Consider the following 14,408-nt stretch of genomic DNA (forward strand, 5'->3'; position numbering starts at 1 on the left):
GCACCCCAAGGAGAAGAATTCTTATCTGGGTGCAGGGCTGAACTGAGCTGGCATTTCTCTCCTGGGAATCTGGAGGGAAGACCTTGCCCTGTGCGACTTCTTTTGGCTCAGTCATGATGTGTGTGTGGGGTGGCCCTGGCCTCAATGTTCCTGCTGGAGCCCACCCACCCCTGCATGGAGACCTTCCTCAATAAACCCCACGCTTCTTCCCCCACTGCCTACCCTGCATCTTCTTGTGTTGGGGAGGTGAGCAGGACAACACTGTGGGGGCACAGAACCAGGCTGGGTATCTCTTTTCACACTGGGTTGCACAGGTCCCCACAAGGGTGAGCATGGGGGAAGGGAGGGGATGGAGAGGAGGGGGGCAGTCTAGGGGAGTAGGGGGACAGGGAGCAGTCAGGTGACCCTGGGACAGGGACACACAAGGAATACAGTGCAGGAAAGGGTTTATTCAGTTGGTACTGGGTGCAACCAGCACAGGGGTGGGGGGTAGCAGGGCACAGGGCTGGGGGGTAGCTCTGGCCGTGCCAGAGCAGGCTAATTGTGCCGGCAGCGTCCACCAGCACCCAGGGAGAAGCCATGGTGACAGTGGCAGTGGAAGGAGCCATAGCTGTTGTGGCATATATGGTCGCAGGGACTAGGCTGTGCCTGGCACTCATCTACGTCTGGGAAAGAAGGGGAAAAGGTTAGAGCTGTGCCAAGGATTCAGGAAGTGACTGGCATGGGCAGGGCAAGGGATGGAAGGGGCATGAGGGGGGCAGCTTCAGGGCTGGGTGAACCTGGGACACAAAGGCAGTTGATCCTGCCACTGCTTGGTGCCAAGGCTGCTGGGTGGCAGATGTCCTTACTCTACCAACTCCTGCACAGCCACAGTCTGTCCATTCCGCCATCCAGCACTAGGGCTGTGAGCACAACTGGGCACCTCGATCGCCTCTGCTGCCAAGGCAGCCTGGCAGCGGCAGGTGGCTGGGCACTGCAGGTACTCACCCAGGCACCGGCTGGCAGCCGGATCAAGGGGACGGAAGCCTGGGTGGCAGAGGCAGCTGTGTGCCCCAGGGGTGTTGATGCAGAGCTGGCTGCAGTTGTGCAAGCCCTGAGCACACTCGTTGATGTCTGGTGGAGGTAAAGAGAGCAGCGTGGTGTTATAGCATGTAGCGGGGAAAAGCAGCCCAGCCCTGTTGTTGAGGTGCAGGCAGGGCTGCTTGCTGCACCTCAGCCCCTTCAGAGCCACACATTTTGCTGTAGCCCCAGTGCAGAGCTGGGCCAGGGGCACCATCATGTGCCAGCCAGCTCCCAGCCCTGGAATGGGAGAGCTGGGGCAGGCTGGGGGTGCTCCCCCTCCTGGGCTCCCTCCCCGTGAAGCCCCAGGGCAGGGTGGGCAGAAGCACAAGCACAGCCCTGCAGAGCTCAGCAGACCAGGTTAATAGATGGGATATAGTTTATTGGGGGTTTTCTGGGAGAGGGGCTGGAAGACTGTTGGGACTAAGCAGGGTCCGACTCCAAACAGTAGGGTCAATATGTTAAAAAACAGACCAGGAGGATCCTGCCCCTGCAGGGCTGGGAAGACCCTCCTCTGCTAGGGCTGGGGAGGTGGTTCCCATCACCGAGGAGGGGGCAGGCAAAGCACACACGTCGCAGGCCAAACCAGCAGGCACATGGTATGGTATCGAGGCGACGGAGCAAGCGACCACCGGGCAGGTACCAGCATGGCAGGAATAGCACTGGGGCAGTGGGGTGTGCGGGGGAAGGGGCACTGCCAGGCTGCCCCAGGGCTGCTTTCCCAGAGATGGCGCACAGGACAGCCAGGTCTGTGCCCATCCCACTGCAGGTCACCCCAGTGTGTCCCAGCCGGCACTTCCAGGGTGGTTTGACGTGGACAGAAAAAGAGTCAGGCAGAGGCCAGCCCATCCTTTCACCAAGGCTGCTCTGGCATGTTATGAGCAGGGGTTAAAGTGCATAGAGACAAAGGCAGAGTCCAAGGACTAGAGGGAGGAGGGCACTGTAGGGGAGCTCAGGCCAGCTCCCAGCAGAGGGATATCCCCCAAAAAAGGCCACTTGAGCTGCACAGAGAAGGAGAGAAGGAACAAGAGATAAAAAGAGAAGGGGAGTCAGTGGCAGCTCAGTGGGATGCACGGACAAACACAGAACCAGGGTGGAAGTGGCTAGTCTGCCATCCAACAGGTTGCAGGCTGTGGCCTGGCCTTTGTCAGTGGCACAACAGCATCCCAAGGTGGTGCTTTGGGGCTGATGCCAGCTGGCATGGGGTCGGGGTGTCCCAGCTATCACTCACCCACACAAGCTGTGCCATCCTCGTTTGGCTCAAAGCCCCGGCTGCAGCGCTTGTTGCTGCGACAGCGGTACCCGCCATAGGTGTTGATGCAGAGAGGCTTGTCCCGGGGACAGATGAAGGGGAACTCAGTGCACTCATTTGTGTCTGCAAGAGGGTCCTCAGTGTGAGATGTCTGGGCAGAGAGCTTGGGGCTGCCAGCCCCTCCAGTTCCCCGGGTACACTGGATGGTTTCCCCAGTGGTAGCCATGCATAAGCCATAGCTCTGCCCAGGAGGCTCACAGCATGGCCACAGCCACCCTGCTGCATCTCTGCTGCCCCTCCATCACTCATGACTGCAGCACATAGCCTGCCACATGCCAGCCATGCCTCCTGTCCTAGCACATTGCTCTTACTGTTCCCTGTGACACCATGGTGCACCTCTAGAGCTGTACAGGTGTCCCATTCCCAGGCCATGTGCCAGGCAGGCAGCTGTACCTGGCCCTGAGCCATGTGGCAGGCAGCCACCTCCCAGTCTCAGTGTCCCCCAAGGGGCTATGCTACAGCATCCTGGGTACAGGCACACCTCTGCTTCCAGCAGCCACTCACCTACACAGCGTCCATTCTCGTGCTGGGAGAATCCCTGCCCGCACTGCATTTGGGAAGAAGCAGAGACCACTGGGATGGGGAGGAATCACCCCTGGGCAGCCACTGAACCAGCAGAGCCCAGCCCCTTGTTTCTGTCCCCAAAGTCTCACACCCTACACCCACACCTGGCCCTCACCTCCAGTGGGGCAGGCATGAGTGGCTCCTCCACATCCAGAGGGTAGGGGATTTCCAGGACAGAGTTGGTCTCACTGCTCGCCACAGCTCGTGACACCACACGGCCATCTGGCCAAGTCACCTCCAGGCTGCTGGCTTCGTCATGCCCTGCAGGCGGGCAGCCCATCAAAGGGAGGGTCTCCAGGGTGGGCAGGGGCTGAAAGGAGGCCAGCGGGGTGGTAGGGACGGGAGGGGCAAAGTTTTCCCTTGCTCCCTGAGCCCAGCTGCAGGTGCTCATGCTGACAGCCCATGCACATGGATGTACTCTGAGGGGCGTACATGGGGACAATGGGATGACCTTGCAGTGGGCAGAGACACCCCTGCATGCTCAGCTGCTGGACATGCTGCACCAGGGGAAAGTTAAAGGGAAGGGAAAGCCCTACTGCCTGGACAAAGCAGCAGGCAGGGGATGGGGAAGGGGGCAGCTGCCCCTTGCAGCACAGTGGCTGGGCAACCTGCCCCCAGCCTTGCATGGGGCCCAGCATACCTAGGGTGACAGGACGGATGATTACTGCGCAGCAGGACACGGGGGCAGCAGACATGGCCCCTGCCCTGGGGAGCGCCAGGGAAGGCTGGGGGTGGAGGCAGCCCCTCGACCCCCTAGCTCACCCAGTCCAAAGTGCGCCACAGGCTCCATCTCGCAGAGGTACCCGGAGCCGCCGTCAATGATGCGCAGATGGGCCCCGCTGCGCCGGGTGAACAGCACCACTTTGGCCCCCCGTGCAAAGGCCCCGAAGCGGGTACGGGGGATGACACGCAGCCAATTGTTGCTGGTGCCCTGCAAGGGAGGAGGGAGCAGAGAGATTGAGCTGGGAGGGATGGAAGGGATGGGTACAACATGAGGAGTCCCTGCTTGACTCACCTGGGTGCCCTTGAAGATGGAGATTGGCTGTGCCATGGACTCGCCATGGGATAGGATGAGGTCCAGCATCCCATCACCATCAAAATCTGTCACTGCACCTCCTGCAAGAACAGAATCATGTTGTGCCTGAGGCCTGGCCCCATGTTCCCCAGCACAAGACCTTGCTGCTGCTGTGGCCTTCCACTGGAAACGGCAGCACTCCCGGTCACGATGGGACAAAAGGGAAGATGGGGTGATTTCAATGCAGGAGTGTGGTTGGCACCCCGTAATCAGGTACATTGGCACCCTGGGCAGTGGAGGGAACAGGCAGTGCCTGGAGGGCTGAGGGTCATGGGGAGCTGCCTGACCTCTTCCCAAATGCAGAGGCTGGCTTTGAGCAGTGGACACCCAGGAAGGGGCCCTTCAAGAGTGCCTCTGGAGTACTGGAGATGGCACTGTTGGCTGGGTATGGGTGGAGGGAAAATGCATGGGGCCATTCCTGGGTGATGGGAGCTCCAGCCTGCTGGTGGGGAGCAGCTGATAACTCAGCCAGGTGTGTGGCATTCTCAGGCAAAGAAAGTGCCAGGCAGTGCTGTGCCAGAAGGGGGTGGACCCACCCGTGCCCCGTCCGTCCGGCTCCAGTGCATCCCCTGGATTCAGCTCTTCCACGATGGGGTCTGAGTGTTCTCTGCGGATGAGCCTGCCAAGGTCACACAGAGGGTATTAATGCCAGCTCCTGCAGTCCTCAGAACCTTCTGGGGCATGTCTGTTCCTTCCTGAAGAATCATGGTAGGAGTGACAGCCCCGGTGGCTATAGGGTGTGGATGGAGGATGTGACTGTCCCCTTCCTGTTGGCACATCCCCACTCCATGCAAGGGCAACAGGAATTTCATAAGAACTTCTGGGTCTGAACTGCAGAGTAGTAACACCGTCTCTTGCATCCCTCTGGAACCTGGAGATGTCTCCAAAGGGCTCCTTGCAAAGCCCTTGCCCTCTACCCACCCATGGGTGCAAGCATTGGGTAGACAACCTGTTCCCATCGCCCTACACACCAGGCTAGAAGGTGCTACACAGAAATAATAAGAATTGACCCCCACAATTAACAGGAGCCATGAAAAAGCTTCTACACGGCTGCTGATCAGCGGTGCTGGCGACCCTAGGGGCTGCTGCAGGCACGATCACAGTGACTGGTAATGATGCCAGGAAGGGCTCAGTCACGACGCCTTTTATGAGCTGAGCCCGAGCCGTGGCACTGCTGGAGAGGAGCCCTGTGAGCCTGGCTGTGCTGCGAGGGCTGCTCGACTCCCAGAGCAGGGTGCAGGCTCCGCGGCCCCCGCCCGGCTCCTACCGGAAGAGGCGGTTGGCGGAGGAGCCGCGGTAAGCGATGTTGTTGAAGAAAACCTCCAGCTCCTGGTCATTGTCGAAGTCGGCTGCGATGACGGTGCGGACGGGGGACGGCATGGAGAACTTGGGGGTGGCGATGTCCTGCATGGACACAGCCTGACAATAGGCACAGGAAGCAGGACACCTGGGTCCTGCTTTGATGCCTCGGCTCCTCTCCTCGCTGACAAGTGGGGCTCAAAGACAATTCAGAGTGAAGCCAGCCCCCCTGGCCGAGGTGGCTCAGTGGCAGAGCCATCGGTGCGGGGGGCTCCCAGCCCTCACCCGGAATCGGACGCGCCCGGGAGCTCCACTCTGCAGGTAGAGGCGGTGCGGCCCGTTCCAGTTGCCATAGACGATGTCCACTCGGCCGTCGCGGTTGAAGTCAGCCAGCGCCACACCGCGTCCGTGCTGGTAGGGGTCATCCAGCCCTGGGGAACCGCAAGGGGACAGGGGGAGACGGGAACCCCTCCCTGCCCCCTTGTCCCCAGCACACCTCCTAGGATGTGCTCCATCGTCCCCAGACAGGTCCTCCACGCGCAGGGTTGTGGCAAGCACATTTCTCTCTGTGCACCTCAATAAAAAATCTTGAGAGGGAGAGAAATGTGCTTGCCACACAGGGTTACATCCCTGCTGTGTTGATGGATGTCCCGATGCATCTCAGCCACTGCACAGTGGTCAGTGGGGCTCTGGGTCCCTAGGGCTGTCCCCCCCCGCACTCATCCATCCAGTGCAGGCAGGAACAGGCAGAGCCACCCCTGCCCTGAAGTCCCCAGCGTCTGTATATTCCCCGCAGCTTCCCCTACTCACCCACAGCAGCTGCCACGTCCCTGTATGTCCCGTCCCCCCGGTTGTGGAAGAGGAAATTTGGGCTGTTCTCATTACCGCAGAATATGTCAGAGGCACTGTCACTCAGGATGGGGCCCACGGCCACCCCACGGCCACCTGGGGACAGCAGCCCGGGATGAGGGGACAGCCCACACGGGAGTTTGTGTTTCTCGTGTTCCCTCAGTGTTGCCCACACGGTGGACCCAAGCACCCTCTCACCTGTGTCCCATTCTTGCCCACCTCCAATCCCTCTCATCAGGAGCTAATTGGGCCTGGCAGCCACTTGTGTCACTCCCAACCCTAATCACTGCCATCGCCATGGTGACAACACTCCTAATTAGTGACAATTTACTGCTGGGCCACGCAGCAGTCCCCACGGTGGTGGGGCAGCATGGGGCGCAGGCGGGCTTGCTCCTCCCGACGCCTACGTTCCCAAACCCCGCTGCCCGCCCTATGGATGCTGTGAACTCGGGAGGGACTAGCCCGGGTGATGGTGGGCACAGGGGTCCTGCCAGGCGTGCATCCACAGTCCTGGTCGCTTTCACGGGCCGTGGGGCTGCCACTAGATGGGGCAGTCAGGCAGCCCAACGCGTGGCACGGACCTCCGGCTGCACTGCCCTGCCACAGCGAGGTCTCACGTTCGCCATGCCCTGCAGCGCCCCGTCCCCCCCGCAGGGCCACAGCAGCTGGGTGTACCTGTGTACTTGCTGACGCCAGCCTGGGCGGCCACATCCACCAGAACCACGACACCACGGGCAGGGTCACTGGCAGCCACATTCATCTCAATCAGGGCATGGGGGCCCACGTTGCCGCTGGCATAGTTGGCGATGTAGATGGAGTACCTGCCGGAGCCCTGCAGCCGGCAGCACCGCCTCAGCACCCACCCACCCACAGCTCATCTCCACGGGACCCCAGGATGCCTGCTGTGAATGCTCTTATTGCTCCATGGGAGCAGGCACTGCTACCGTGTGCTCAGCAAGAGCTCTGCAAAGCCCACAGCAAAAAGCATCCCAGGAGTAGCGACGTGCCCCATTGCTCCAGGAGCTCTCTGGTCACAGTGCTGGCATGGGGCACATTATCCCCCCTCCCAGCATTCCCGGTGTGCCAGGTCCTCCCCGTTTCCACCACCCCTTTGTCCTGTGCAGTAGCTGCACCCTGATTTAGCGATAATCATTTGGAAACAAACTGCTGGAGGAGGAGGACGAAGAAAGAGCAGGTGACAGGAACATAAATCACCTCGACAGGCATGTTTATCAGCTGGTGGCAACTGTGTGGACAGGCATCCACAGTCTCTACAGCTGGGGCCGTTGCTAGTGCTGACAGTCAAGGGGCAGCTGGGGCCAAGCTTGAGATGGCATGGGCAAGGGGAGCAGGCCTGCAGGACTCCATTGAAGGGGCACTGGGAGTGGGAAGGGGGCAGAGACGCCCCTGTCCACAGAACCCTGCTTGCTCACCGTCCGGTCCACACAGGCGACAGAACGGCCGGCAAAGCGGCTGGCCACGTCCCGGTTCACCTCGTCACTCAGGATGTCCTCCCAGCGCCCATTGCGGAGCTTGAAGAGCTTGTCTGTGTAGGTGGCCATGCCTGGGGAAGGGAGCACAGGTCGGTGGGCTCCAGAACACCGCCTCCTCCTGAGGAGGGTACTTTGTAGTAAGGGAGGCTGTGGATAAGGTACCCTTCTTCCAGAGCACCCCAAATATCTGCTGTCCCTGCAGCCCCCTACAATGCCATAGGGCTGGGCTGCTGCTGCAAGAGCCCCATGACCCTTAAGGGCCACAGGGAGACACACAGAAGAATCAACTCATTAAGGCAAAATATGTCCCAATGAGGCACAGCCTTGTAGATCATCCCCAGGAAGGTAAAAAAAAAAAAAAATTAAAAAAGAAATCGATTCAGTGGCAGGCACAGTCAGCGAGCTACACTGCTTGTGACAGCACCAATGGCAGATCCTGATTTAGGGACAGGTGTGCCACCAGCCACTGCCAGCCCGAGTAATTAGGAGCACTGGGAAGACAGATCTGCTGCCTGGAGGTCAGGGACACAGGGCAGAGCTGGGCTGCAGCACCAAGCCAGGGAGCCCTGGGGTTTCCCTGTGCCAGCTTGGAGCACAGAAGTCTTGTTCCCATGACAGGCATGCCAGGAGCAGGGACAGCACTAGACTTAACCTGGTGCAGCAGGCACAGGAGAGCCATGAGACCGAAGGGCACAACTGCTGCAGGGCACAGCTGGGATTTACAGTGCAGGGTCCCTGTGGCAGGACAGTCGAGGGGGCAGAAGGGACTCTACTGTCCCACTTGGGGTGCCACAAAAAGGGCGATGGGCAGCTGGAAGTGCTGACTTGGTGGCTGGCTGGGCTCAGTGTCCCACCCGTGCTGCCATCAATCAGTGGAGCCACTCAGCTGAGAAATTAACTCCAGCCCGCACACATCCCTCACACGCCGAAGGTCGCGGGCAGCCATGCCGGGGGCTCCCCCCGTGCCGGGGGCCTGGCTGCCGGCAAGGCTCACCAGAAAAGGCATTGTTGGTGTTGAGGAAGTAGATCTCCTCGCGGCCATCACCGTCAATGTCACAGGCTGTCACCCCGATGGCGTGGCCCTGCCGGTCCCGCAGCGCATAGTACGGGGAGCCCCGCTCATCCTCTGCCACGTTCACCAGCCGCCCCTGTGCCTTGTCATACTTGAGCACCAGGTTGGGGCCATTGTACCTGTGAGTGTAAGGAGGGGTTTGGCTTCCCAAGGACTGGGGATGGAATAAAAGCCCCTGTCTCACCCCTGGGGGGACAGCGGGTGTGATACTGGATTTTCCCCATGATGGGCACTGCAGAGACCTGCGTGGTCCATGGACGCCAAGGACCTCAGGCATCCCATGCCTGGCAACACCAGGGAAGCAGTGGGGGTCAGGCAGATAGCAGTACAGGATGGGGTGCAGGTCCCTGCTTGCAGAGCTTTCCCAGGGCAAGGAAACCAGCACACAAGGCAAATCCTCTCAGCACGGTGCATCCCACTGGCTCCTCGCCCGCTCCTGCCCAACGCACCAGTAAACAAGTTATACAACGGGCACCACGACTGCTTACAAAACTCCAGCTGCCTTCTTGGCTCAGCACAGCTGGAAGTGGTGGCCCAGACCCCTCCAGGGTTCCCAGTGCTGCCCATGTTTTCCTGCCTCAGTGATGTTCAGAGCAGCAGCAGGGCCAGACTCTGACTGCCTGCCACCATAGTGCCTCCATGTAGCTGGATGGGATCTGTGAAGGTAAAGGTGGGCACACTCTTCAGGTGGGCATGCCTGTGTGTGCAAGCCTCTTTAGGGAGTGAGGATGCTGGTGTGTACACAGATACCCTGCAGTAGCAGCTTGCAGCAGTGCCAGCACATGCACAGAGCCTACATCACGGTCCCTGCTCTTCCTGACCAGGGTTGGACCTGCTGGCAGCAGCTGCTCTGTGTCCAGCCCCACTTGGGCACTGGCAGCACAGCACACGGCTCCCTGCTTCCCCAGCTCCTGCCAGCCCTTCCCAGCCGTCACTCCCATAAAGGACTATAAAAAACCTCCAGCCAATTAACTGAATCTCTGGAGAGAGCAGAGTCCTGTCAGTGGAGCTGAGACGGCCTGGGGACATGCTGGCTGTGCACTACAGGGTGGACCCTGGCTGCTGGGCAGCTGCCACTGCCCCATAGAGAAGAGACTGATAGGGGCACTCACGTGGCCCTACACAGGCACTCAGCTGGCACCAACACCCTGTGTGGGTGCACACATACACACAATCACTGGGGTGTGCATGCAGACCTCAACCCACCCACCTTTGTGCACACCCCCCCAGCCGGCAGAGACCAAGACCACGGAGGAGGGATGAATTCCTGTCCCTGCAGCGCCATGAGTCCTGCTGTCACTGAGGCAGTAGCTGCACCACTCACCCTGCCACCACAATCTCGAAGTCACCGTCGGCATCCAGGTCGGTGACAGCCACGCCGTAGTTGAGCTGTGTGGGATTGCTGTCGTAGTCAGGTGGGAGAAGGCGCTGGGTGACGGCTGCAAACATGGGCTCGCTGCGCTGGGAGCCCTCGCTGAGCCAGGCCAGGGACAGCAGGCACAATGCCAGCATCATGGACACCTGGGAGAGACCTACAGCCCATCAGCTCGGGAGGAGACTCTGCTCCGCAATGCCCAAGCAGCCCCACTGTCCTTGCATGGGAGATGCTCCACAGCACCCCAGCCTGCACCATGCCACCTGTCCCTTGACCCTTGGACACTGTCACTCTGGCATCCCCATGCATGGACTGCCCTGGCACTGTTCACCCTTGGGACAAGACCATACTCCAGTGAGCTGGGGCTGAGCAGCAGCCCAGCCTTGGCAGCCCATCCCATTAGAGGGATTGGAGAGGCAGCAGGAGGGCTGTGGGGTGCTGACAAAGCTGGGCTCAAGCCCAGCTCACTCTGCTCTAAGATGCCACTGGCTTCCAAGGTCCTGGTAAGTCAAAATGTCAATCACTGCTCCCTTGGCAGGGTCAGAGGAAGAAGACATTCGCTGGCCTGAGGAGTCTTCCAAGGCTGGGGAAGTTCACAGGAAGAACACAGGGATACTTTATCAGGTTACTCCCATGTGCCTCAGTTTCCCTATCCTGCTGGAAATGTTCCTCCCAGGGTCTCTGCAGGGTGAGCTCCTTCCAGGCTGGCCAGGGAAGGCTTCTGCACAGGGATGCAGCCATGAGAAGATGCTGGGAGGAACAGGAAACTGGGAGGAGAGGTTCATTTAACTTGGACTGCGGAGGACAGCTCCTGCCAGCACTGCTGGCAAGGCTTCAGAGATTTTGGAGCTGGCTCTGACCTGGCTGTAGCACAGGGGATGAGCAGGGTGGCAACCCCTCATCCCAGGCCTGGCAGTCACCTCCAGAGGGGAAGAGCCCAGAAATGAGCTGTGTGTCCCCAGGCTATGGGCATGATCCCACATGCCTGCACTCCAGTTGGGAGAAAAAGCAGCCTGGTCCGCTCCTGCTAACTGGAGGGGTGGTTGGGGCACCTGGCCTGCAAGGGGACAGTGCTTCATGTGACTGTGCCTGGGCAGGACCTCCCTGGGCAGAACTGCCCTTCCCAGCCAGGAACAGTCACCCTGTACAGGAGTGAATGACCCCCTTGCCAGCTGGTCCCCATGCTGTTGGACTCAGACACCAAGGCAAGGAAGCTGTGGCAGCTGTGTGGTACCACGGATGCCCAGCTTGGAGAGGGGAAGGTGCCCAAGATTTAGACCCTGGAAGACCCAGTGGGTTGTGGAGAACAGCTTGCTGCTGCCTCCTCTGGGGATGGGGATGGTCTCAAGGCTCTCTTATGGGCCAGGATTCCCATGCCATAACTAGCTTCCTATGCCATAACTAGCTTCCAGGCCCACAGGAATGGGCTGCTCTCCAGCTGCAGAGGAAACCTTAATCCTACTGCCCACAACACCCAGAGTCCTGTATTCCATTGCACCAGCCTGCTCCCCTTTCCTCCCCAACCCCATCTGCAGCCTGGGCACAGCTTCCAGGGTAGATGTGTGTGTCCCCAGCTCTACCCTGTGCTGCTCTGATTCTCTTCCTGTAACGGCCCATTACCTTGCCATACTGTCTGGAGCAGCTCTTGAGGAGCCTGGATCCTTCCCTGGTGCAGGGGTCCCATTCAAGACACATGTGATGGGGACAGGGGTCATTGGGTTGTTCAGGGATGGGAAAGTCCCTGGGTGTCACTCTGCAGTGCCAGACAGTGAAGGAAGGGGAACTTTTGCCACAGCCCCACTCCGGGCTTACCAAAAGGAGCATGGGGGAGAGCCACTGATATTGTGGACATATGGGTGCAGAGCTGCCACATAAGCCCCTGGCCCTGCAGAGCAGTAGTGCCTCATTCCCAGCCACAGCCAGATGATGGGTGGCTGTTCCCAGGCCATTGGCAGGGCTCCCTGTCTTTGCCCACTCTAGCTCCCACTCCCCAGAGCCTGGACTGTTACCCAGGTGCCCCCCCCGCCTCAACCAGCTGCAGCTGAAATCCCTCCAAGTTGGATGGAGCTTTTCCAGTAGGAAACAATGTTCCTGATTGGAGACAAAAGGCTTTTCCCAGTGGATCCGGTGCTTGGTGCCATGGGGAAGGGATGTCCAGCCCAGAGCCAGGCCATTTTGGGAAGGGGAAGGGAGGGAGACTCAGGCACTGCATGTCAGATGCAGAAGGGCCTCATCATTCCCAGCATGCTTTTGATAGAACCACAGTCCCAGCATGAAGCTTCACCTGTGGTTTGAGGCTATGGGGTCCTGCCTGTGTGCAGGGCAGACCTCAGTCTATCTTGTTCCAGCAGAGTCACGTCCTGGCCGGTGCTGTGGCGTCTGGTGGCAAGGTCACCCCAGGGTGCTTCTGCAGTATGGCTAGTGACACAGAGCCAAGGTGCCAAGCAGGGGCAGAGCCACTGGGAGGATGCCACAGGCACCCATGCAGGGTGCAGCCAGGCAGCCCAGGGGGAGGGTGTTGGCCCCATGGCAGAGATGCAGCATGTAGGATTCATGTGAGCCCATGCATTGCTGTGACTGACAGTGCCCGGTGGGGAGGGTGCGATGGGACTGGAAAGGGACCATGGGACAGGCAGGCGATTGGGCCCCAGATCTCTCACCACAAGTGGGGAGATTATGTCCCCGGATTTCCTCATTGTACACACATGGACAACCCCTGGTCCACATAATGGGGAAAGGTGGGTGTGAGGTCCCTGTGAGGCCACCCCATCCCACATGTCACCGTGACATTGCTGCCCTCCACACCACGCACCCCAGTGATGTCATGCTCCACCACTGCAGCAACATCCCGTTTTGGGCCGCAGTCACCTCCAGCACCTCTACGACATTTCTTGACATCATACAGCAAGGGCATCACTGCACCCCAAATGCACCCCAAAGCGGTGACAACATGGTGACATCACAGCACCTCACGCCACCATGCTGCATGTGCCCAGTAACATCATATTCTCATTCCTAGCATTCCCAGACTGCCACAGCTGTACCCGCCAGGGCAGAGGACAGGCAGGAGACGTCCCACAGACCCAGCAGACCCCTTTTCCACAGCAGCTGGGCTGCCCAGAGTACCAGCAGTGTCCCTCCACAGCTCCTCAATCCCAAGCAGCCCAGACCCTGCAGTGCCTCTGCTCCAGCCAAAGCCCATGAGCCTGGGTCCTGCTGCGACGTCTGCTCACTGCTGCGAGCTTGTCCCTCCTATGCAGGACTCCTCAGTGCTGGACCTGGCAGGCTGGGGCTCAGCCAGCAGCAGCCAATGCAGTGTGGAAATGAGCAGTCACCTTAGCCTCTGAGCTCACCCCAAAGGTCCTTGGAGGGCTCAGGCCACCAGCACACAGCCAGCCCCTTCCCACGCAGGCAAGTACATGGCTGGACCCCTCTGTCCACTGCCCCCCGCTCCTCCACGGGCTCAGCCACGACCAAGCACGAGTGCCGCTATAAAGAGGGGCTGTCCCTCGCTGCTCACGGTCCTGCTGCCCCTGCCAGCGCTCCCCAGTCCCAGCACACACCCCCCATCACCGTACAGCCCCTTGAGCACGGTCCTTCCCAGCCCAGCATCCTTCCATCCCCATCCCATCCTTCTTCCCGCTCCCTCCCGGCTCACTACCCCGCATCCCCTCCACGCCACGGGGACAGGCTACGTGCCCGCGGTCCCGCTCCGCCCTCCACCAACTTCTCCCCGGGCCGGTGACCGTGCCGGAGTTGAGAGACGCCCCTCCCCGCCCCGGAGTCCCCGGGAAACTTCGCGGAGCAGCAAAACCACACCGCTACTCACGGGCCAGGGGGGCCGCCCGGCGCCCCCACGGCGGCGGGAGCGCATCCCGCACCGCCGCGTCGCCGCCCGCCGCGCCTCCCGCCTCCGGCTGCACCGCTCCCGGCTCCCGACGGGCCCGCTCCGCCCGCGCGGCGCCTTAAGAACGGGCGGCGGCGGCGGCGGCGAGCGGGGCGGGGGGCGCCGCTGCCAATGGGGAGCGCGGGGTGGGGCCGCCCGCCGCCAGGTCCGGCCCCGCGGTGCTGCGGGGGGGCACCGGGGAGCGTCGCCCCGGGCACCGGGTACCGAGAGGAGGGGAGGGCGTCCCGGGATGCCGGAGCCACGGCCACGGCGGGCAGTGTGTCCCGGCTCGCTGCGGTCACTCCAGGGGTGCTGGATGGGGAGCAGTCGGGCCACGGCTGGACACGGCTCCCCAACTCCTGCAAGGGCAGCTGGCGTGATGAACCGAGCAGAGCCAGGGGCCTGACCCGGCCTGGGGGCGGCG

The 14,408-nt window shown here is 60.8% G+C and overlaps 1 protein-coding gene across 4 annotated transcripts; it reads right to left on the reverse strand.

Moving 5' to 3' along the window:
• Window positions 1-439: 439 nt before the first annotated feature.
• Window positions 440-14,022, reverse strand: CRTAC1 (cartilage acidic protein 1). Of its 4 annotated transcripts, XM_053984259.1 has the most exons (16): window positions 13,928-14,022; window positions 10,048-10,244; window positions 8,646-8,842; window positions 7,592-7,722; window positions 6,834-6,990; window positions 6,120-6,254; window positions 5,595-5,740; window positions 5,278-5,414; window positions 4,547-4,629; window positions 3,951-4,051; window positions 3,698-3,866; window positions 3,051-3,196; window positions 2,876-2,918; window positions 2,291-2,434; window positions 988-1,113; window positions 440-665 (listed from the first exon to the last, which is right to left on the reverse strand). In XM_053984259.1, exons 1-16 carry the CDS (start codon window positions 13,970-13,972, stop codon window positions 538-540), a joined length of 2,085 nt encoding a protein of 694 aa, XP_053840234.1. In that variant the 5' UTR covers window positions 13,973-14,022; the 3' UTR covers window positions 440-537. The 4 variants fall into 4 exon arrangements, with proteins under 4 accessions (XP_053840234.1, XP_053840236.1, XP_053840235.1 ...); XM_053984261.1 differs by lacking the exon at window positions 2,876-2,918 and having other exon boundaries at window positions 577-665; XM_053984260.1 differs by lacking the exons at window positions 440-665; window positions 988-1,113 and adding an exon at window positions 1,421-2,060.
• Between the last annotated feature and the right edge of the window lie 386 nt (window positions 14,023-14,408).

Source organism: Vidua macroura, chromosome 8 (assembly GCF_024509145.1).
Source record: "Vidua macroura isolate BioBank_ID:100142 chromosome 8, ASM2450914v1, whole genome shotgun sequence".
NCBI classification, from domain to species: domain Eukaryota; kingdom Metazoa; phylum Chordata; class Aves; order Passeriformes; family Viduidae; genus Vidua; species Vidua macroura.